Consider the following 24,165-nt stretch of genomic DNA (forward strand, 5'->3'; position numbering starts at 1 on the left):
TCCCTTACCACGTAAGAGGAGAAAGCGGCTGCGGCCGCGGCCGCCGGATCAGCGCCGTACTGGAGGTGTGAGTTGTAACCCGGCGAGGGCGCGCTGAAGGCGGTGGAGCCGGCGTAAGGAGAGAAAGCCGAGCCGGACGACGATCTTCCCAGCTCATCCGTCCTGGGGCCGGAGATCACGCTGGTGCTGTACGCCGGGCAGGAGTAGAGCGCCAAGGAAGCCGACGGCTGGTACAAATAACCCTGAGGATACGACATGGCCAGAGGCAGGCATATACCCGCCAGGCAGCGAGCGCAGAGCCACCACCGCCGTCGCCAGGAACTGCGTCCGTCCTCCCTCCCTGCCTCCCTCTCTCCCGGGCGCCCTGTGCTTTTCTCTCTACGGCGAGCGTCGTCGAGGTCTGCCTCCGAGGGTGCTTCTGCAAGCCGGGGCTAGCGGGCTCGACGCGCGCGCCCTCCTTCGCCGCCTCTCCAGTGCAGCCGAGCTGAGCTTGGACGCACTCCGGCGAATGGCTCCCTTCTTCTTTTCTCCCCTCCTCTTCCTCCTCCCCCTCTTCTCCTACTCCTTCGCCTTATCTCTCTGCCTCCCTCCTTTGGACGGAGAAGGGCGCTTTCTCTCTCTCCCACCCCACTTTCCTTTGCGCGCTCCGCCAAAAGGTCCGGCCAAGACGCGAAGTTGGAAATCGAGGATTCTGACGCCTGCGACGCAGCGCGGCCGAAGCTCCACCTTCCGCGGGTGTTGGCAAAGCAAAAAGGAAAAAAAAAAGTGGGGGGGGGGGGGAGAGAAAAGAAGAGGGGGAGGGAAACGAGAGAGAGAGAGAGGAGGAGGAGGTTGGCTCCTGCTGGGCTTGCCACAACCAAAGCCAACCAGCCAGAAAACCTCTCTTTTTCCCAGCCCCTCTCCCTCTCCCTCTCTCTCTCTCAAGCTCAACTGCGCCGGCCTCTGGTTGGCAATCAACAGCCAAGCTGTTTAGCGAAGATCACCTCCAACTTTCTTCATTTGCTAAATACACCATCAGCGCAATTTCTCTTTTGATTTATAGCGAGGAGCTTTTGCGCTCTCTCTCTCGCTCTCTCTCTCTGGCTCCCTGCGCAGGAATGCAAAAGGCACTCAGTTGATGAAATAGATTTCATAACAAGATTTAGTAGCCATTAAAACACACACACACGGGGGAAATAAAATCATGAATCGATGCTTCCCGAGTAAACATTTGAAAAAAGAGCAGTTAATGTGAGGGTTTTGTTTTTGTTTCTTAAACTATCTGCAGAGAAGAGATGCAAGAAGATAACTTCTGTTCCACACAGTTGCTTCGCGATCCTGCTTCTCTTGTCGCTCTTATTATTGTTGTTGTTGTAGCACATATTACTACTGGATGTTGGTGAGCCACCTGGCCCTTTACTCACGAGGAATCCAGCTGTGGATTTCCTCTCCTCCCGCCGCTCACTCAGCACCACCCCCTCCCCTTTCGAGAGCAGCAACTGCGGGTTAAACGGATTGGGCCAGCCGCTTGACACTTAGCGAGGGGGCTTAACGAGTCCTCCGCAGCCTGCTTAAAGCAGCGTGCTGGAGCTTGAAACGTTTTGGGGATGGCTGGGGTTGAGAAGCCTGCGTGGGTGCCGCGCGGATCGCACCGTTCGGCCTGCTTGGCTCAGGGCGGCGCCAAACGCCTGGAGGCGCGCGGACTGGCAGGCCAGCTCACACGCTTTGGGGATCGCGGAGACATACACGAGCGAGCCATATTTTGCCAATTAGTTTTGTGTTTTGGCAGCCCGGAGTCGAGTTTGGGAGCAGGCTTTTGGATTGAACTGGGGACGGGAGGCGGGATGAAAACTCAACTAAATATTTCTTTTCGGGGGAGTGGGGTGGCGGAAGGACATGTCCTAGTCTTTTCTCCCAACCTACCTCTCCGGGTTGCTGTGAGGAATACCGCACTCTCCCTGTGTGTCCCAACTGGTTTACTGTGGATAAGTATCACGGATTCATTCCGCTCGACATTAATAAGAGAAGTATAGGCAGCGAACGCACAGCCGCGTACTCGTGCGTAAAGGTCGATGAAGGCCAATGGAACAACTCAAAGGTGCCCAAACCAAGGGATCGACGTCGCGTCGCTCCATTCCCTCCCTGGTCATCTTAGCGGGCTGTTCTTTGGTGCAATTGTAGCATACCTGTTGTTACATGCGGAACCAAAGGGCACAGGGCAAGCGCCCCCTCAGATGCTGGGGAGATGTTTGTAAATGTGTATGTTTATTTAATACGCACAAAGAATCCAAGGTGGGCGTTTTAAAACTGTTGTGATAATAGGGGCAATTTCTTACCTCCCGCCATCAGCCTCCTTGGGATGGAGAAAAATGCGCGCGCGGGGGGGAGGGGAGAAAAGTGGGGTGGGGTACGATGGGAGAGACCTGCCTGCTGAAAGAGGTTTGTGCAGAACATCTGAAAGAATAAGCCAGGTATCTTTACTACACGCCCCATTTAAAACTCATAAAAGGATAGAAGAGAAAGCAGATTAAAAACATATGGGCCAGGGGGAAATCCACAGCGATCGTAGGATGTAATCGCCTTTGATTCCAGCAGATATATAGCCCAGCAGGAAGATACCTTCACTTGTAGGAAGAGACCCTCACTCCACCTCTTTTTGGGCGGGGGGGGGGAGGTGGAGATGGGGCTTCGCTTCTGTGAGGTGCCTCCGCATCACCTTGTGGGTGTTTTCTGTCTTCCAAGTGCACTCTGTATCCATCTCGACGCCGGCTGATGAGCGTTCGAAGTTTCCTCTCGGGATCCACAGACAATGACACACACACACACAGAGCCAGCCACAATACAAACACGTTAGCATGCCTGCATCTGTCCATACAGCACATAATCTCAGCCCCCCTCTTGGCGAAATTCCTGCCCGGCTTGCTGATTTTTTTTTTAAGGGTGCACAGGGGGGGTGGGTCTGGAATGGGGTTTCTTTCCTATAGCTCTGGTCTGGTGCCCATTGCATGTGTCCTCCTTTCCGCGGAGGTCGTTCTTGCCAGATTGCGGCCGCTCTTTCAGCCACTTACTTAGATGAAATACACAAGCAGAGTGTCAGTTTCAAAGCCACGGCAGCAGCCGCCGCCGCCAGAGGAGCGATGATCGCCCTCCGCTTTTGGTCTTGAAAACTCCGAAGCGGGGAGAACTTTGGTAAAAGCAGCGGAGAAGCGTAAGGCTGAATTCGGCGCCTCTTGTAGCTTGCTTGCTTCTTTTACACACTGGAGACGCGGGAGACATTGGGTTTAAAGAAAAAAATGGCAAGACCCAGAGAGGGGATAGATTGGAGCGGGTCGGGGAGGCGGCTTAGCTGAGAAAAGCAAATTTCTCCAGACTGGCTCTGAACAGTGGGTACCCATCTGTCAACTAACCGGCTCTTTCCTTCTGAAATTGAAGGATCTAGGAATGTTCTAAATTTCTGACCCCCAGATTCACTCGCGAGCTAGTTCCATTGAAATCTGCCAGAACCATCTTCTTCTCAAGTACTGTATGTGTCTTTTCGGGAGGGTTTTTAGAAAAGAAAGAAAGAAAGAATTGTAAGTTAATAAGCTTGCTGATTATTTAAACTCACCCGGGAAAGAGTAGCTCTGCAGTCCACAGACCAGTGATTTTTATTTTATTTTAACTGTGTAATTGCGGAGAGGAAAGGGGGGCGACTCCCAGGCTGCAAGCCCATGCTCTTGGGACCTAAGACCCATGGAGCAAAATGAGGCTCGCTTTCAGGCAAACGTGTGTAGGTTTGAGGTGCTGCTCCCCAGGAATAATCTCCGGCTCCGCGCACACGTTGCAAGCAAGGCCCTAAGCTTGTCTTACTCCGGAGTAAGTCCTGTTGAATTCAATGGGGTCTCTCCAGGATTACCACGCTGCGCTTTTCTTGCACCCCATCTACTCCCCCCTCTCCTCGCCTCATTTCCACCCCCCGCACCTCCACTGCCTGCATGTAATGGTCAAATTATGCCCATGAGGGGGCAACCCGCAACCCAGTTGAACCGAATGTCTTCCAACCATTGACTTCTCTGGCACCGAGTTATCTGCACATGTTGTTTTTTCGTGGAAGACAAAGCAATGCCAAAACTTCAGGGGGCGGGAGGATTCCTCCCCCCATCCATTCTGTTGAAATCTCTCGGAGAAAGAGGTGGTGGACTTCTTTCTCTCAGTGCCTTGACTTGTAGTTGTTAACTCTTCGGGACAAAGGGAGGGGGACGACGAAGGAGGCGGGGAGCGGGGGAAGATCCTGTCATGCAAATCCGGATTCAGAGCAAGCAAGTCTCCTGGGGTTTCTCCCCCTGCATATTTATCGATTTCTCTCTCTGATCGCTGCTGCTAATTCTTTTTATGCGTTTGAAGGGTGAATTCTTGACTGGAGGAAACGCCTGCTTTAAATAACAATAAGAGCAATCATATAATAAAAGAGCGCCGCGTCTTTTGGTGTGTGTTTATATGTTGTATGATTACGCCGTAATTAGACGGTCTTCAATATAAATTCGTGCTAAAATTTCCTTTCCTTTATTTTCTTATAATTGGAAAGAGGATTTCTAGGGGACACACGAAAATCCTCCAGAGAAGGTTGGGACTCGTTCATTTTATTTATAGCTACGATATAGAACAGCTAGTCTACTCGGGAGTAAACTACGTTAAATTCAATGGAAACCGTGTAAGCTCATGTAGGGCGGCAATTCAAGCCTACGGAAGTAAATTTCCGGCTGCTAAGCTTGCTCATACGTCCCATGGGAGCAAATCCTATTGGACACGGTGGGACATACTCCTGAGTAAACAGGTGTATAGGTTATGCTTTGTATTTTACTTTATTCCTCACGTGACTCACCTCTTTGGAGATTCCTTGAAGCCCTTCCAGGAAATGGAAGATGGGGGATAGATTCTGTGCTTCAGCCACCGGATCGCACAGGGTTCTTGCGTACCTTTAAAAACTGCACTATGCTGGTGGCGTTTTGTATGTGTGTGTTTGTAAAAAGTACCCCCCCACACACACGCTATAAAGCATTTCATTGGGGCAGGGGCGGCATGATTTATATGCAAAGCGTCCCGGGTTCGGTTCCGACCTCTCTAAGCAGGGCTGGGAGAAAATCTTTGCTTGGAATTCTCAAGAGTCGCTGCCAGTCAGTGTCGACAATTCTAGGTTGGATGGACCAATATTCCTGGTATAAGGCAGCTTTTCGTGGGTTTTGTATGTTTTCAGTTTTCCTCTCAGAGAATACATAACTGTCAAATTCGGAGTTCTATTTATTTTTCAGCCAGACCACCTGCAAAGTTTCGATCATTCCCACTGCTTGAGATATTAGCAGATAAATTGGAGTTGGAGTTGGGAGACTCTACCCACAAGAATTGTGTTAAGCAATTGGCCGCAAGAAGGAAAATCTCTCTCTCTCTCTATTTTTGCTGCCTCCTACTCCAATGAGAATTGGGTGCAACCGTCAGTTCGGTTTTATGCAGTGTAAATCCCAGACACGTAGTCTCCACAAATGCAAACCCTGTTGAGCTCAACGGGGCACCTCTGACCCTCCAGATGTAGCTGGACTCCAACACCCATCAGCCCCGCTCCCGTATGGCCAATGATCAGGGAAGACGGGAGTTGTAGTCTAGCAATACCTGGGTGGGCAAATTACTCCGTCCCTGTATTGTATAGCCTTAGTGCACTGCAAACTCCCGTGGTCTGCGGTGCTTTTCCTCCGCCTTGGGAATCTGGGTCTTGATAAGCGCCGCAGCAGAGGCAAAACCGATTTTTAAACTGGGTTATTGTGCCGTGACACCCCCCACCCCATTAATCAGGGGTCCTGGGGGTGTAGTAAGAAGCGGCGAGACTGAAACATCAGGAAATGAAGAAGGAAATGGTGAAGAGGAGAGGAGCTGGCGGCGGGCAAATCAAGAGAAACGGCAAAAAAAATCCCCGCCAAAGCAGCGTTCATTTTCCGCTAAGAGCACAGGTAACGTTTGGGACTACATTACCCAAACGCCTTTCTTCCAGCAAGTCCCTCCTATCTCTCTCTCTCTCTCCGCTTATTGGTGTTGGCCTTTGGCGTTCTGCCGGACGCGTCGTCCCGATTGGCGGAAAGAGCCTGCCACTCGGCGTTGCTACAGAGACGTGAGTCAAACCTGGGCGAAGGCGCTATGGCCCCAGTGGACAGCTGCAGCCTCGCGCCCTGCTCGGGTTCTTTCCTGGCGCTTGCAAAGGAGGGATCCGGAGTGGAAAGGTGAGCAGGGGCTGGGCGGGTGGACTGGAAGGCAGGCAGGCAGGCAGACAGGCAGACATCCTCTAGGGGGAGGAGCAGAGCTGTGCATCCCCCCTTTGCAATGCTGTGGCTCGGGATACACCCCCTCCCTTCTCTCCGCTGATTAAGGTTTGGGGTAGGATAGCTCTACCTGCCTTAGCTCTTGTTCCTTGCTAAATTCCTTCTGGTTTTGCAGCACGCTGCAGGATGGGCTTAGCTTGCTTTTGATGTAACGATTGCAAAGCCATTCATTCATTTTTTATTTAATTTTTTTGCATGGGGGCGGCGGCACTGGAAGAACGCAACCGTGGTGCTCAACGTTTTAAATAAAACAGATCATTATTAACTCAGTGTTCAAAGCGAGGTCGTCATATTTTCTCTTCTAAGATTCCCGGATCAGGTATTTGGGATACCCGTTCAGTCTCTCTCTCTCTCTCTCTCTCTCTCTCTCTCTCTCTCTCCTTCTCTCTCTCTCTGCCCCGGCTTCCCTGCTCGCTCCCCCCCCCCCCCCAGCAGAATAAGGGCTCAGCAAATTTGTGCATCGAGGTGGGTGGGGGAGAAGCAGAGCAACCCTATTGCACATTAGAGAGGTATCTTAATACGGATTAATTACCATCCCAGGCACCTGGAGCATATTTCGTGGTGGGTTTTCCTTTCGTGGCTGGTGGTTTCTGAAAGTTCTTAGTGATTGATTAAAATGGAATAGAAGTGTGTTCTCAGGTACAGTAAGGGGGTGTGTTTTGTAGACTGGTGAGCAAAGTGTCTCATTTGGAGTGGTTGTGAGTTGAGAACCCATGTGCCTGTGTGTTTCTTAACACTTCTTCAGGGGTTAATTTTGCATTTATCCTGGTGTGTGTGTGTGTGTGTGTGTCCTTATGGAGATGCTCCCCCAAAGTACCTGAAGAGGTGGGGCAGCCCCCACTTATCAGTTCCCCAGGCAGTAACTTATCTCTCTCCATTTCCACAGTCACTGTGGAGTGAGATGGAGTGGGGTGGGGGAACAAAACCAAACCCAAAACAAAATTGAAAAGCAGTTTATTGAACCATGATACTAAAATGATCAATGAAAGCAAGACAGATAAGGTTGTCTGCAGGCTGAGTTGTGTAAGGTTCTGTTTACATGTCTTTTCTTGAAGGACCTCATTCCTTCTTCTCATATTCTCCAGATGGCTACAATTTTCCTTCTTCAAGGTTTTGGTTGGTCCTCATCAAATGTATCCTCTGTGAGGTTTTGCAACTTGAGGCTTACCTGCAAAAAAGTCCCATGAATTGAAAAGGGGATTTCTTCTCAAGTATGTGTGTATTGGATTGCAGTCTTCACCTGCAATCCTACACACTATATACTTGAGAGTAAATGCTGTGAAATCAATGGGACTTTCTTCCACTTTAGCACGGTTAGATCTGGGTGCACATCTGCTTCCTCAATATTAGTCATATTAAAGTGAATTGAATTGCTACAAACCCAGAACATGGTCCTCAGCTTTTCTTGGTTCAGAGTAATGCCAGCACAGAAATTGTGAATGACAGTTGTAAGTAATATTGCTGTATTCTCCTTAGTGAAAAGTTTAGCGTTGCAAATTAATATGCAACTATCAGTACACAGATATTGTGTTAAAATAACAGTGACACAGAACTGTTGCATTCCTGTGGTTAGCGATAGAAATGTAAATTCTTGGTATCTGAAAACTGCAAAATGTTAAAATATTTATTATTTTTTTATTTTTTTAAGAATAATTTTTTATTAACCGACCAATCACATCAAATAAAACCAAATTACATAAATTCCAAATTACACAGCCGAATTATAAATTTTTGTTGGGGGTACCCATATTTCAAGTTCTGAAGGGGATCCAATCAACTTCTTGCCTCTTACTGCTGTTTTAATGTCCACAAATCTAACCTTATGATGTTCACAGTACTATCCAGTCCTTTCTTCTTGTTTTTCCACATCCCTTGTTGTTATTTTCATATATTTTTCCTTTCTCTTTGTGACCTCTGATAATCTCCACAAGCTGGTTAGACAGTTTGTAATCCTGCGTGGATTTTTTTTTTTATCCAGTAGCCATATCCAGACGTTTTCCATGTAACATCACTTCCATAGATCAAAACAGTCTTAGCATCATTAATCTTCACCAATCTGCCTCCTTTCTCAAAACCTCTGAGGAGATTCACCAGGAATGCAGCCTGAAAACAAGTCCGTTCCTTCTCTCGGCTATAAATCCTTTGGCAAGATGGTGACTCCGAATTAATTGCTACGCCATTCCAAAAGCTCTTATTGCTTCTCAATCTCCATAAAGCATACTTTGGTTAAAGTTTGGTTAAACTTTGGTTAAAGTTTATCTCCACACAGACCTTAATCATCCTGCTTGGGTCAGTTCAACCGACGATTCTAATGAGGAGGGGTTCTTGTAAATCACATAGAAGGAAAGTAAAAAAGGTCCCCCCCCCCATTCAGTCCCATTGTCAACATACCCAGCCTTTGGTGTATCTTCATCGTAAAATATTCCTGTTTCTCCAACCCGTCGTCTTCTTTCACAGAGGTCACTTAAATCAGCAGACTTCACTCCCCTTTTTCACTTGAAATATGTGCATTTGCTTCTTTTGTAATTAATTATTCCAAATTGCTGCAGCTAGTGCGCGATCAGAGACAGCGTCCAGGAGAGCCGAGGTCCACACGGGGGCATTCTGCAAAACGTTAAAATAAACCCAATGCTTCTCTAATTCCCAGAGTAGCAGTTTGATTTCCTTGGCTAAATATGTATGATCACATGTGGCTTATTGAAGTTTTTTTAGTTCTGTGCTGTCTTTCATATAGCTCAGGACTTTATGAAAATGGCTATTTAAATTCTGGTCAAAATAAGTAGATCGGCTAGAACCTCCCAGAACCTCCTAGAACCTCCCAGGCATCTTACTAAGGAGACATTTCATTTGTCCTAAAGAATCAAGAATCAGATTCTACATTTTTTTTTTAGAGTGCATGGTGTTTTGCCTTTTGGAAACATACTGGCTTTCTGTAAAATGAATTCCAAGGCATTCTTACATGCTGAATCCACACAGGTGTGCACTTTGATCAGTTTTCAGCGTGTCTGTGGCACAGCTATTTGTCCCCAAGTTAATTTTTAGTGCTTCAAATCTCTCTCTTCCTTATGCCTCTCTCAAGACTGTTTGTCATAATCTCCCAACAATTGCACTCAGCAAGTAAGATATCATCTTGCAAAGTTTTGAGTGTGTATAATGTTCGTATGGTCTGTGCATATGTGTGTGTGTGTAGTCAAATGAGTAACCCAATTTGTTTCTCGCTCAATTGCAGCAGAGCTGTTTAAAGAAGCTTTCCACTCCAGTCCGTGACTCAGAGGCAGAAGGTAAGGTGGCTGCTGTGTAATAATAACCTTTTCTTGGTGATTGACATTCTGCTAAAAATGATAAAACTATTAGTATTATTATTATTTATTATTATTAATGTGCAAGCTTTGGACTCTGTTTGGTGAATGAAATGCCGACCAGGAACGTGCTGCTCCATTGCAGATGTAAATGCCTTTCATGAGCTGTCCTTGCCGTAGCATTCCTCTTGCTTAGCCACTGCAGTTTTAAGAGGACTGTAGATAATTTTTCAAGGTATTGAAACATTTAGCCGTGGCTTCCTCTGCCGTGGTTGTCACCTCTGCTTTGTGTCAATTGCAGATTCATTTCGTAAGGATGTCTCTATTTTCTGCTTTATCTGCACATTGATAGATCCTGCATGACCAGGCTGAGGGAGGCTTTGCTAGGAGATGACTGTGTTTGGAAACACACACACACACACACACACGAAGGAGCTGAAATCTAATCTGCTTTTTAGGGGGTCTGTTGGACTCCTTTTGATTAAAGGAAAATATGAGCTCGATCTGGAGATTTCTCCCCACTTCCCTGCATTCTGCTGTGTGTCGCTTTAGCAAATAGTTTCGCAAACGCAGAAGGAACCGTAACATCCTGCTTGATAAGTTTGGCTTCCCTTTGCATGGATCAGTTTGGAACGGCTTTATTTGGAATCCATGCATCTCTTCGCACCGGGGGCACCTCATACCTGCCAAATACTTCCACTGCAGTAGTAGCTGCATCTTTGCAATCAGGGGCAGAACATTATCAAGTGCCTAAAAATGGGAGAGGATGACCCAGCTCCTCTGTGAGGAGAGCAGAACTGTGATGAGATTTCCAGCCCCCCCTCAGCACATGTCAGCCTGAGCACACATATCCCCGTCCCCCACCGTCCACACATGTGCATGGCTCTTGACTTTCCCCCTCTCCATATTATCACAACAACTCTGTACGGGACATTAGGGTGAGGGAGAGAGTGTGACTGGCCTCAGGTCACTAAGGGATCTTCATGGGTGAGTTGGGACTTGATCCCTGGTCTCTCCTCTCCCAGGTCCTAGTTCAATACACTGACCGCAACACCATTCTGGCTCTTTCTGAATACCTCCATTACTCCCAACTGGGGGTGGGGGCAGAAAAAGAAGGTTCTCATGAGCCCTCTAGTAACCCCCACACTTTCAGTTAGACTGGATAATCTCTTAAGGTTGTGATATTTCCCCTCTCCTCTGCATATGGTTGACTCGGAAACCTAGAGATCTGAAATATTTTTGTTTTCCATCCTGGAAGAGTTCATAGTCCCTGCACAGGCACACACTTCTAGATCTGTAGGCTTCACTTTATTAATAAAAATATTGGCGTGTGCAAATGTCTGTGCAGTGACTTAGTATAACTCTCTCTAATTACAGATTTAATATCCCCATCAAAAAAACAACAAAGAGTCTGGTGGCACCTTAAAGGCCGACAGACTTATTACAGCCGAAGCGTTTGCATTTCTTAGCCTTTTAGGTGCCACAAGACTCTTTGCAAGTTTTGCTGTGACAGACTAACACGGCTAACCCCTCTTGAACTTAAGCTTCCCATTTTACCCATGGGGAAACCGAGGCGAAGAGGGAGTAATTTTCTTTCTTTTTCTTCTCCTTCCAAAGGCCACCCAGGGAGTTAATGGCTGTTATGAAGTTGAACCCACATCTTCTGGACCAGGACCAACCCCTCCAGTTATCTCCTTCTGCCATCTATTTGTATTAGCCATTTTGGCGTGCTGTTTTAATTTCACAGATGTGAATAAGAGGGGTTTTCCTTTCCTTTATTTTTTGAAGGTTCACACACACACACAAGTATGTACTGTACTGTATATATGTGTGTATTATTATATAAATATACATATATATACATTTCAGCCTTTTAAATAGAATAATACAGATAGGTATGGAGGCCTACAAATGCTGAAGTTGCATTATGGGAAGTGGTGGTCTGTTTGCCCTGCAAAAACCCAGGCTCCCCCCCCCCCCGGGGTGCCAACCGTGTGTCTAGACAGTGCGGCTGCAGGCGGAGGCTCGTTTGATTGGAATGCTCCCCAGGCTGAAAATATTCCTTACACATAGAGTATTAGATGTTGGGGGAAGTCTATGCTAGGGCTCTTCTTCCATGATATTAACCTTGCAGTCCTGTACTCGTCTCTTGGAAGTAACTGCCACTGAATTAAATGGGACATACTCCTGAATGTATATGGCAGGTGTGGCAAACCTTTCAGCCTTCTAGATGTTCCTGAACTACAAAACCCATCAGCTCCAGGAAGCTTGGTCAATGGTCATGGATGATGGGAGTTGTAGGTCATCAACATCTGGAGGGCCATAGGTTCCCTACATGCAATAATAGGGATGGGTGAACCTGTCAGTTTTGTTTTTTCTTAGTTCCTCAATTTACTTCCACTCTGCACAGTTCCACATCTGTTGCAAAACTTTTTTTCAAGAGTCCTCGTGAAAATTTGTTAGCATGCCTAACAAACATTTGATGCATGCCTTTTAATATGCAGTGTTCCCTAAAATGCACATTTTTGCAAAGCAATTTCCCCTAACATTATGCTTTTTTTTGGTATTTTATTTTCACATTTATATTAATTTCATGGACACTTTGCCCTTGTGCACTGCAAAATTAGAAGGGTGGATTTCACAGGATTGCCAATGTTTCTGTTCACTATTTGTTTCAAAAATGCAAACCTAGGTAGTTTGCTCTTGAAGTGTGAATTGAATCATATTTCTCCCCCATCTCTAAGTGCTGCTAACCCTAATATTTTTTTACAGAAAAGCTTTTTATTTTATTTATTCATTTTGGTGTCCATGTACTGCTTCCTCTCAGTGATTTCAAGGTAGATTAAAAAAAGAAATAGAAACCAGGTCAGGTGAGCATAAACAATGTAAAGCAATGCAGATAAAGAAACAGTCAATAATCAGAGAGTTTGAAGTATTTAAAATTAATTTTAAGAGGCTGTGGTCTTTGCCTAGCATTGGATAAAGGACTATGAAGTTGGCAATGGGGTGTTATAGAATTCCTGGGCAGGATGTACTGCAGCTGGGCCATAACTATCCAAAAAGTTGCCTCCCTTGTTGATGTTGCCTGTGATGAAAGTGCTACTTGTGGAAGAACATGGTCCAAAGACCTTAGTGTTTGAGTGTAAATGCATGCTCCACTTTTTAACCCAGAGATGCCTCAGGTGGCGAACCATAAGGTATAAAAGCAATCTCATTATAAGAAAATTAAAGAACAGTCAAAAACAGCCAATTGAAAAATAGTTTTGAGACAGACAGTGCCTATTGCAATATTAAGGAAATCAGCCAGCCAGACAAAACTAACAAACGCCTCCTGGAATATACAAGTCTTTAATCAGTAGCAAAGAACAAAGCCATTTGAGAGAGTTCCAGACAGATTTCCTTGGGTGTAACTGGTGAGAAGGCTTTCTCTCTTGTTCCATCAGCTGTATTTCTGAGGAAGGTGGGATCCTCAAAAGAGCTGTTTCAGCTGATCTGTAAGGACAAGCAGGCTCTTCTGGGAATTCCAAACTGTTTAGGATAGCCTTCCCCAATCCCACGCTGTCTAGATATTCTTGGACTCCAGCTTCCATCAACCACAGCCAGTAGGTCAGGGAAGATGCAAATCAGAGCTGAAGATATCTGGAGGACAGTGGCTTATCAGCACCACGTTGAAATGAGCCTGGAAACAAAATGGCGGCCAGGATGACCAAATGACAACGTAGCTACATATTCCATTGAACTGATACTGAGGGTTGTTGTTGTTTAGTCGTTCAGTCGTGTCCGACTCTTCATGACCCCATGGACCAGAGCACGCCAGGCACTTCTGTCTTCGATACTGAGGGTAGGTATGGGCAAATCTCGGATAGTTTCAGTTTCTGTCAGTTTCTCATTTGTCCAATCATAAATTTAGTTATCCACATTCCTACAACAGTTTGTGGCTATTAATTAAAAATGTCCTCATGAAAATTTACCAGCCTTTTTGGTGCAAATTTATTCCAATATACACATTTATGTTTGTGATTTCACCCCCTAATATCCATATCTTTGTAAAGCAGTTTCTCCTAACATAATGCAATTTTGCGTGTTGTTTTGACTCATACATATATACATTTAATGCATATTTTACCTCAATATATGATTTTTGTATACATTGAGTGGAGAACTCCATTGCAAGATTCAGAGATGCCTGTGTTTTAGTCTGAGTATTGTAGTAATTAGCAAAGGTACCAGTCTCAGCTTCTTGGGGTCAATATGTGCTCAGAGGTACCCAGTACGGTAACTCTCAGACTGCACCTGCCTGGCTGAGTCATCGTTTTGCACCTAGTTGGCCTAGGTTAAGCCAGTGTAAAGTACATCAGATGCAAACTCCATTCAGGAATGGAATCGCTGCTGGCTGAGCTGGCCTAAGCCTGGCAAAGAAATGAGCAGGTCAGGATGGAGTGGATCTCTGATTCAGACACCTGATTCCAGGCTCAGGTGGCATTAAGTCCCCAGCCCTGGCTCAGCTAAAGATACACCAACATAACTTGCTCATCATGGCTCAGCTGGCTGAGCCAAAGCTAGCTGAGCCGAGGCCAGAGTAAAAGGGGTGTTCTGGAGGTATGGTACGAGCGAGTTCCAGGGTGGGTGGTGGGTTGGGCTTAAGCAAGATCCTTCACTTGGTCATGTGACCTGGCAACCAGGCATAGGCCACCATTTTAAAGGCAGCGTCCCTGCTGCTGAATAAAGGTTGGAGCTGGTGTAACAGTACACCAGCTGAACTTAAACCTGTTTGCTTTACGCCAGTTTCTTGTGCATGGGACACTTCTTTTGAAATAGCATTTGAGTTATACCACCCTTTTTGGAAGCTTACCTAGTGGCTGTTTGAAAACAAGTGGGAGCTGCGACAAAAGGCTGTAGTGTGGAGTGTTAATTTCCCATTTTCTATGTTTGAAAGAGGTGGAAGGGCTATAGCTCAGTGGAAGAGAGTCTGCTTTGCATGCAGAACATCCCAGGTTCAATTCCTGGCACTTCCTGAAACTTGGAGAGTCAGGGCAGACAATAGTGAGTTGGATGGAATGAAGGTCCTACTCAGTACAGGCAGCTTTCGATGTTTCCATCTTTCCGCAAACACAGTCAGCATGCCATGGGCACTGAGCATGCTCAGCCCTCCTTGGGCTGTCCCCCCACCACATTTTAAAAAAAACTTTTGCAAACTTCTCTGAAGCCTGCCTTTCTGTTGTACATGAGTAGTGCTGTTTTGCTATGTGAGTGACAGCACTCATTGCCCAAATGTTGGAACTAGAGGGAAGGATATAATCCTTTTGTATTTTAATTTTGTTTTTAAGTTTTAATCATTCAACTTGTTTTTATTATTGCTTGTTAGCCACCCTGAGCCCAGCCTTGGCTGGGGAGGGCGGGGTATAAATAAAAATTATTATTATTATTACTATTACTATTTTCTCTGTGTTTTTTTTAATCCCCTAACAAAATCAGTAAAATCCCAAAACAAACTGAATTACAGTACAGGGTGTCCTGACAAAATGGATTGTTTTTGTCTCTTTGGGTTTTGATGGGACTTGTAGTCCAACAACATCTGGAGGGTACCACACTGGCTATTTACCGTACCTTAAATATTTGCCTCTTTATATTTTTCTGTCTCCTATTCCCACTTCTGTCTGAATTTCCCCCACTTCTTTTTGGCAGTCCTTATGTGAATTATATACAACTTATTTTGGAGTCTCATAATTATTTGTTCTTTCTTTATTACAAAAGAAAGAAAGAGAATAATGTTAAGACATTTACTTAGAAGCAGGTTGGACAAGAGAAGAGAGAGGGTTTTCCCTTTCTTGGAAAGCAGCACAGAATTTTTTTCAAGCTGGGTGAAAAGCAAAAACTGGCTGTCCTGCTTTGAATTAAATCAATATGCTGGTTGCTGAGTGATTGGTGTATCAGGCATGTTACCCTGAGAAGCAGGTGTAACAGCTCAGAACACTTTTTTCGTCCTCTGCAGCTTTCTCTACGCTTGGGAGTGTTTTCGTTGGCCTTTGATAAGTGCTTAAGCTTTGTCCTGGAGGTTGGAACGGTTCCACCAGTTTGTTCCGACAGGCAGAAAGTCCTTGCCCAAGACTGCCTCCCTTCATTTCAATTGACGCCCTTGTTTGCTAAGGGCTGTCTCCGGTGCTTGTTACCCTCCGAGTAGACCCACTGAAATGGGTGATGTAGGCCTGTAAATTCTGATTGGCCTACTCTGCAAAAACTTAGTTGGCTGCAACCCAGAAGCTCCGCTGTACAGGTTAGATTCTGAGAAGCTGGCATTTCATGGGAAATGCCCATTGGTGTCTCCTTTACCTTTGCAACTCTGCATGAATTTTGCACACCCATAGCGCCGCCTAGGAGAATTTGAAAAAAATTGAACTGAGAAGAGTGAAGGATTATGGAAAGTGTTTATGTTGGCGTGTGTGTGAGTGTGAAGGGGGTAAATGCAACAATAGGGAGCTTCCTTTTCAGCTGCTGTTCTGTTAGCATTATTTTATGGGATGTAATTCTTTTATAATTGTTCTACTGATGATTTGCTAATGGTGTTATTTATTAATTATATTCATTTATATCCCACCTTTTCACCTGACTGGGACTCGAGGCAGCTCATGGAAATTAAGACAACATAGGTAAAAAGCTAAAAACACAGAGAGAAAAAAATCATTAATCTCAGATAGAATTAAAAACAACTCCCCTCACAAATCTACTAAAATACAGATGATGAAAACAAGAAAAACAGACAGCATTATTAAAGCTATTTCCTTTAAAAAGCAGTTAGCTCCCAAAGGCCTGTCAGAATAAAAAGTTCTTCACCTGCTGGCAGCAGGAGAACAAGGTGGGCGTCAGTCTAGCTTCTCTAAGAAGGGAGCTCCAAACTCTGAGAGCAGCCATTTGTGCTGTAACTATCGTATTCTGTTGCTGTTGTTGTTTGTAAACTGCTTTGGGATTCCCTTGGATACAGAGTGGCATAGAAATACAATCTATCAAATCGAAAGTTCTTGTTGGTTACGTTGTCTTTTCCATGCAAGGTAAGATCGAGTCGACGCGCTGGCTAATGGCGGATTTCCTCCGCTGCGGAGGAGACTGCTCCCTGAAAAGAAGGGTCTGACCGCCACGGCGAGGCGGAGACCCGCTAAAAACCACGGTCGGAGGAAGACCGTGGACTTGGGGTTCGGTAGGTGCCTTCAGTGCCCCCCCTACTCGCGGGGAGACCCCGGTTTCGGGGCTCCGGAGCGACGTGGGGTGAGTAGGCACGGCACATCGGATCAATCGCTGTTTTCAGGGAGTGAAGCCGCACAGCTGTTGCCAGAAAGCGCCGACTTTTCCTGTGAACATTTGGACTCGAAAAGACCTCGTAAGTAACAGAATTGGACGATAAATTATTTGAATTTGGCATTTGAACGTGAAGGTATAAACAGGAAGCTCACCTTCCGTTCTGCATAAAGACTAAAGCAAAGACGCTAGAATCCGGAGCTTGGGAAAGGTGTCTTTTAAAGCGAGGAATTTTACCATCTAAGCTTGCGGACCCTCCCTCGGAAGCAGGGGAAGAGGGGGAGATCTTTATCTTTTGAGCCCTGCAGGACAGAAAACCTGACCTGGATTATCGCCGTCTCAGAACCTGGGACCGGGCTGTCAGCCTGTATAATTTAAAAACAACAATAATGGTGGAATGGACTATATCTTAATGAGAAAGAGGATCAGAGACATATACTTTTTGGCATCGACTCGCAGGTTTTGAAAGAAAAAAGGAGTGGAAAGGCAGATTTTTACAACTGAAGTGAAGAGTAAGTTGTTGCCAAAAGTTTCTAAATGTTGCCTGCTTGGATAATGGGACTGTTACATAGTTATAGCAGATGGAAAATTTTGACCAGATGGTAGACAAGAAGTTCTGAAGTGACCTTGAGAGGCAGCAGACAATACTGGGAAAACAAGCTGGAAGATATGGCTCAGAGAATAACAGCTCTACTGAATGACATTTTAAATAAAGTGAATATTTTTGAACAGAGTGTTTCTGATCTGAGGAAGAATGTAATGACTTTGGTACAGAATGGGAACAAATTAATAACTGAGGCTCGAGAAAAGGAACCAAATTCACAAAGTCAAGCACTGGAAAAGACGAGGAAGCAATTAAAACCGGCCTTGATTTTGCAAGGGGAAGCCTTAGGAGCAGAGTCCCAAACTGATGGAGACAAATCTGACTTTGAGGACACTGAGGTTGAAAGACAGAGCAGTGTCCCTCATGGATTGAGTGACGCAAGATGGATGATAAACACGCTGGACGGGGACACTGCGAGAAAGTCTGAAAGGATGGACGATTGTTACCCCAAAGAAACTGTGGAGCACGCCTTGGAATACTTACTGGTTTACGAACTGAATTATGAAGTTTGGGCGAGCGTGCTGAAGAAAATTAAAGAAGACGTTGAGAGAAAAGCTCTTTGGGACTTAACTTTAGGCCAGAGAAGAAACTTGCAGGCAGTACAGGGAGATGATTTGAGGGCCTCGGACATAAGGGAACCGGGTTAGGAAATTAATTTTGACTGATAAGATTGATAAAACTGGTAAAAAAGACTGGCAGTACCTGATACCAGGGAGATGAGACGGTGGGGAAAATTGGGAAAATAAAAAACAGTATTTAAATAATATGGTATAATTAAGAACAAATGGGAGATGGTGGAATGATTTCATTCGGCTTTTGTGGAAACAACATAAGGAAATGAGGGAATAAGATTTAAAGGTATATGAGTTAAAAGTATAAGTTTTAAGGTTTTTATTGTGGTTGTTTTTTGTATCTTCTTTTTAACTAGGGAATTGGAGTTTAGTTAAATTTGTTTTTAGGCGCTTACTTGAACTGGGAAGATAATAAGATATAAATGGATTAAGTAAATAAGTGAGTAAGCAGTAAAAGACGGAAAGAATTTGCTGATCTGATTAATAACTGGAATGCAGAAGGGGAGAGGGGAGGAGGCCAAGGAAATAAGTTATTTGAAAATAGATGTGGAATGATGGAGATTTATTCTTTTTTTGTTGTTGTTGTTGTTGTTGTTGTTGTTTGTTTTTTGTTTTTTGATGTTCTTTTTGTATGTTTTGAAGGGAAGGGTGGAGGGAGGGTGTGGGATTCTTGTTTGGGTATATTTTGGCTTTGCTTTTTCCTCCCTGCTTTCTCTTCCCCCCCTCTTTTTTTTTTTTTTTTATCTTATTGTATGTACCTCTTTTTTATTATTATTTCTAGCTTTTCTCTTTTTTGTACACTTGGAAAATTAATAAATATTATTATAAAAAAAAATAAAAATAAAAAAAAGATCGGTCATGATAAGAGGTGCCCTGGTTCAATGAAAAATACTCTTATCTTGCCGATCTCTGGGGCCCAGCTGTCCCTGATATTATTATTATTATGAAAGGATTTTTTTAAAATAAAAAATTACATTAATACTAATCTCATGTGTCTTGCCCTTCCTGCAAGAACCTCAGGGTGGTGTGTGTGTGATTCTGTTTTGACAAACTTGTAAGGTAGGTTAAGTGGAGAAGCAGGGACTGTCCCGAGATTGCGTCATGGCTGAGTGGTGATTTGAACCCAGTTCTCCCTGCTGTTGACATTCCAACCACTATCACATCTGGGTGCTGATGGAAAAAATGATAGTTATTTGTTCTCACGTATTTTTATCCCATGTCTCTTTTGATCCACTCCATAATGCTGTGCTCCATTCACATTTTCATCAGCCTGACCTACCTCAGATGGTTCTGAGGATAAATGTGGTAGTTGCGGGGGATGGGGGGGACGGGACCGGGCACCCCTACCCTTTCAGGAAAGGTCAGGTATAGATGCAGTAAATAATAAGCACAATAACCCCACAATGAATTTGTTTCTCATTGTTCTCACAGTTTTGGGAATGACTGCCCTGTGCCACATGCGAATTTTGTGCCGTCTTCATATTCAGTATTGATTATCTTGCTTTTCTATGAGTATGAACCCTCTCTAGCAAAAGCGGAGAACCTTTGACCCTCCAGATGTTGCTGAACCACAGCTCCCTTCATCCCTGAGCAATGGCCATGTGTGCTGGGCCTGATGGGAGTTGGAGTTCAACAGCATCTGGAGGACCATAGCTTCCCTGCCGTTGGCTCTAGGATGCCTTTGATTAACAGCCTGGTATGTTTTGTGAGCAAAAAAAAAAAAATCCTCTCCAAACGTATGATTAGCCACTGTGCTAATGGGTGTGGCAGGGGGAAAGAGGGCAGGCTAGCTGGTTCATGGCAGGCTTGGGAGCCTGATAGAAGGTTTTGAATATTTCCTGCAGATATCTCTCCCCCCCCCCCCCCGATTCAGTTCATACTCTTAATGTTGCAGGGGAATAAAGTGGCTTTGGTAATATCCCACACCTTTGTCTTGCCTCTTTTTTTCAGGTCTCCTGATGCAAAGGTGCAAATCAGGCGAAATTTGTGTTAAAATGTGAGAGAGTTCAAGAGGGCCTTAAAAATAAATAAATAGTTGTTGAATGTGGCAAACTGAATTTAAGATTAGAAACAGGAGAATCGGAAAGGAAGTGAGATTGACAGATTCACCCATCCTACCTTTTGCCCTTTCCACCATTTTGTAAAATGTCTGCTTGTGTCCACTCATTTGGCCTATAAATGTAGCTTTCTTTTCTTTCCTTCTTCTGTTTTTCAGGTGTAGTTTGCACGGCTTTCCTAAGGCACACATGGAAGTTGCTCACCAAATGAATGGAAGTGGATGGAGGCATGGCACCACCATCTTTTTTTTAAGAAAGCTGAATCCTTGGCCACCCCATCTAGGGAACTCCTAGGTTGCTCTAGTGAAGAGAATGCGAAAGCATCTTGCTTCCAACAGTAGCCCAACTGCCACCATTAGGAAGCCCGCAATCAGGACATTAAGGGAATTGTCCTGTCCGGTTGATGTCTGTAGCATCTAATACTGAGATATACTGCCTCTGAAACTGGGAGTTCCTTTTTCTTTATTTATATATTTTTAACCTGCCCTTCCTCCCAAAGTAGCCCAGAGCGGTAAACACAAAAGTGATTAAACAAAAAGAAAAAACATATTAAAAAACCTCAAAAGCATTAAAAAAAAATAAATCTAAAATGATCCATGTAGCTATTGATTGATCTATCTCCTATGCCATGGAATAACGCTTAGGACAACTTTCCTTTTGCAACCTGTTGGTGTCCTTACATTTTGGACTACAACTCCCATCAGCCCTGGCCAACATAATAATTAGGGATGTTGGCTTTTGTTGATTGCTATATATTGTCTGGTTTGGTATTTGTTTTTTTATGTTTTTAAAACCAATAAAGCATTAAAAATAATAATAATTAGGATGTTGGGAATTGTAGTCCAAATCATCTGGTGGATGTCAGGTTGGGGAATGGTGGCATAGGAGAAAAGCACTAGATGAAGAATGATTATCAGCTTTTCTCATTAAATAAGGTAGCTTAGTGTTGTTTTGTTTTGCTGTTTCTAGAAATGTCCTATAGGTGACAGAACAGCATTTGGAAGCTCAAGAGTAAAATAACTTCTTCACTGTATCCAGAATAATAAATTCTTTATTATATCTGATATAATGTAAGTTTCCCCACAGGGATCTGGGAGGCCACTGTGAGGACTAAGGGGGCCAGAAGCCTGATCTCTCCATATGAGGCTTTAATTATGGTTTTGATTCTGTCTTTAATGTATTAGTTATAATGATACCTCATCATTCCCCTGAGGAGCTTAAGGTGGTGTGCATGATTCTCTTCCTCCCCATCTTGTGCCCCACAACAACCACGGGAGGTAGGTTAGGCCCAGAGACCTTGACCCAATGAATCTTCATGGCCGAGTGGGGAATCGAACCCTGGTCTCTCAGGTCGTAGTCTAGCACTCTAGCTATTACAGCACCACACTGGATCTCGTTAGAGAGGGGGGGAAATGGCTTAGATTTTTCTGCCCAGGTTTGTTTGGGGAATTTCCAAATGAAAGCAGAACACAGAAGCCGCTGTTTTCCCTATCTGCGTCTACATCTAAAGTGCCGCCTTGATTACACTTTAGAGCACAATCCATCTTCAGAGGTGAATTTATAGAGAATCTTTATGAGGAAGAACAGCCATTGATTTGTTCTGAGCTTGCGGACGAAGCCAAGAGCCGACTCTTCGATTGGCTAAAATTTACTTAACTCCGTTAGCATTTTTAAGACGGGAGGCTTGTTTTACGCGGGACGGACTTCCTGCACAACTAGGAGCGGTGAGTGATGTTGACGGCAGAGGCAGAAGCGCCTGCTAAGTGTTTAAATGATGACACCATTATGTGAAGTGATTTTTGAAATGAGAAGATTTCGGCCCAGAATTACCGCGGCTCTCTCATCTCCTTTTCAAATCTTTACTTTGCCGGCTACGCGGATGATGATTGATTTGTTTGTGACAGATTGCAGGAAACAGCCATTGATTTTTCAATATTTTTACCTTAAAATTATTTACAGTTGTAACCATGGGGATGTATTTCCATGGGCTGTTGGCTTCTGAAAGACGAGGGATAATATTCCCTGGTCCCTGACAAGACAAATTACCTGTAATGAGTTCAGTAGCTGAAGGGTATGCTTTTATTTTAAAATATGTCAATAACCTCAGTGACTAAACGAATATTGATTCAGCATAATGAAGCCTGAGTAATGTGAAAATGAGCTCTTCAGGGGTAGGCAAAGGGGGAAGGCTATCCCCCTCCTTTTTCTTTCCCTTGCTTACAGCAATGACGCTTTTCATTCTTTATGGCTAGCTGTCGAAAAATATGCAGCGTTATAAACAAGTCACTGGCTGTTAAACAATAGAGGGAATAAACGGAGGCTCTCGACCCCAAAGGCTGGTATGCGCAATGCATTTCTAAGATAGCAAGAACAGTCTCGGAAGTCGGTTCTCTGTCTTAGAGCAACGCTCTGTATATGGAAGCTTCAACCAAAATTGCATTCGCCGCACAAAACCTGAAATGCTAGGGACTCATTAAGATCTGTTCTTCAGGGCAAATATTTGGGCAAAATTTAGTCTGTGTGTCCAGGAAAGAGAGGGAAGTGTAGAAGTCCAAAAACAGCTTCTCCAAGTTGCCGTTTTCTCCTCCTGCCACCCTGTTTTGTGGTTAAAGTGTTGGACAAGACTTGGGAGACCAAGTTTGAATCCCTACTTGGCCATGAAGCTTGGGGCAGTTACTGCCTCTCAGCCTAACCTACCTCACAGGGTGGTTGTGGGGATTAAAATGAGGAAGGGGGAGAACCATGCACGTCACCTTTTGCTCCTTGGAGAAAAAGGCTGGAGAGAAATGCAATTAATAAAACAATAAACTAGTCTCAGCAGGTGCTGGTAGGTAGCTGTAGTACTTTGTCCCCACTTCTCCTGCCCTGCCCATCAGAACCCTGCATATGCCACGCAGATGGTGCTGGACTCCAGTCCTCCCTCATCCTCAGTCAGCATGGCCAAAGGCCAAATGTGATGGAAACAGTACAATCCACCAACATCTGGAGGGCTACGAATCCTCCATCCCTGCCCAACAACAACAACCACCACCGCCCTGTGAAGGCCATTATTGCTATCTCCATTATACAGGTGGAAGCTGGAGCCTGGCACATGGTGGTTTACCAAGGCAACCTTCCTCAGTTTGCAGGAAGTCTCAGTTTCAGTCACCTGCATCTTCCGGTCAGGTTGGACATGTCCTTTGTCTGAATCCCTGTTGGGGCCACTGACAGCCCATGCAGACAATGTCAGTCAAGATGGCCTGATGTAGCATAAGGCAGCTTCCTCCATTGCTAAAGATACTGCATCAAGTGCCATGGATGTCTGCTTTGTATTGTACACTCAGGTGCTTATTAAACACTGGTCCATAAAAATAATCTGTCAGCTGCTCATTTAAGATGTCCCCCCCTTTTTCATCACTTGTCCAATCCAGTTTTGCTTCCATAACATTGGCATTTTATTTTTCAAAAATCAACCTTCAATGGTTATATTCCCCTTCCTGCCCGGCAGTTATTAGAAAGAAAAAGATTCCTTAATAATACAAGCTGCCTCTAGTTTCTTCTCTCTCTCCTTCCAAAATGAATTCTTTTTTTATTTGTCATGTAGGAAAGGCTCCTATATCTATGGGCTGGTGACAACAGCTGGTGCCACAGACTTCGTACATAATTCAAAAATAGTGGAAGCATTTCTCCCTCTCCTCTGCTTTATTTTCTGTGTGCACACATTTCATTTCCAGTGTGGTTCCGTTTGCCTTCATTTGATCTGATCGCTGCTTTGACCTGTCATATTTTATCTTGGTGTCCTTTAGAAGGACCATATGCCACTTCCCTTAGTTACCTTGTGTGGTAGAAAAGGGGAAGTAAATTATTCCTGAGAAATTGCTGCCAGGCTTTCCTCTTCAGTGTGTGGAGCTCTAAAAGGCTACGGGCACCCATTCACCCAGGTTCAACCCTTGAGCATTAAATGGTTGTGCATAGGTGTTGTGGGACTGCTGGAGATGCACCCGACGGATTTGTGTTGTTCCCTGCCAGACTCATCTGCCA

At 44.7% G+C, this 24,165-nt stretch overlaps 1 protein-coding gene and 2 long non-coding RNA genes across 9 annotated transcripts in view; 1 reads left to right on the plus strand and 2 right to left on the minus strand.

The window, feature by feature from the left end:
* IRX5 (iroquois homeobox 5) overlaps positions 1-1,174 on the minus strand; it is a 29,161-nt gene extending 27,987 nt beyond the window's left edge. For 2 of the 7 annotated variants that reach the window (XR_014514125.1, XM_083451903.1), the window contains exon 1: positions 9-762. Coding sequence is in view for 6 of the 7 variants with exons in the window: in XM_083451903.1 (XP_083308029.1) it covers positions 9-257 (249 nt within the window). In the remaining variant the exon portion in view is untranslated. Of the gene's footprint in view, positions 1-8 lie in introns of all 7 variants that reach the window. The other 5 variants (XM_083451901.1, XM_083451902.1, XM_083451906.1 and 2 more) reach the window with 4 other exon arrangements.
* A 4,957-nt stretch (positions 1,175-6,131) lies between these two features.
* Positions 6,132-23,494, plus strand: LOC310682789. The gene is made up of 4 exons (XR_014514158.1): positions 6,132-6,224; positions 9,553-9,604; positions 11,240-11,428; positions 20,304-23,494. It is a non-coding gene; the product is annotated as an uncharacterized lncRNA (long non-coding RNA).
* On the minus strand, positions 12,957-20,341 carry LOC310682783. The gene is made up of 2 exons (XR_014514150.1): positions 20,207-20,341; positions 12,957-13,301 (listed from the first exon to the last, which is right to left on the minus strand). It is a non-coding gene; the product is annotated as an uncharacterized lncRNA (long non-coding RNA).
* Positions 23,495-24,165: the final 671 nt, after the last annotated feature.

The sequence above is a fragment of the Podarcis tiliguerta genome, assembly GCF_965153285.1.
Source record: "Podarcis tiliguerta genome assembly, chromosome: 8".
Classification (NCBI taxonomy): Eukaryota; Metazoa; Chordata; class Lepidosauria; order Squamata; family Lacertidae; genus Podarcis; species Podarcis tiliguerta.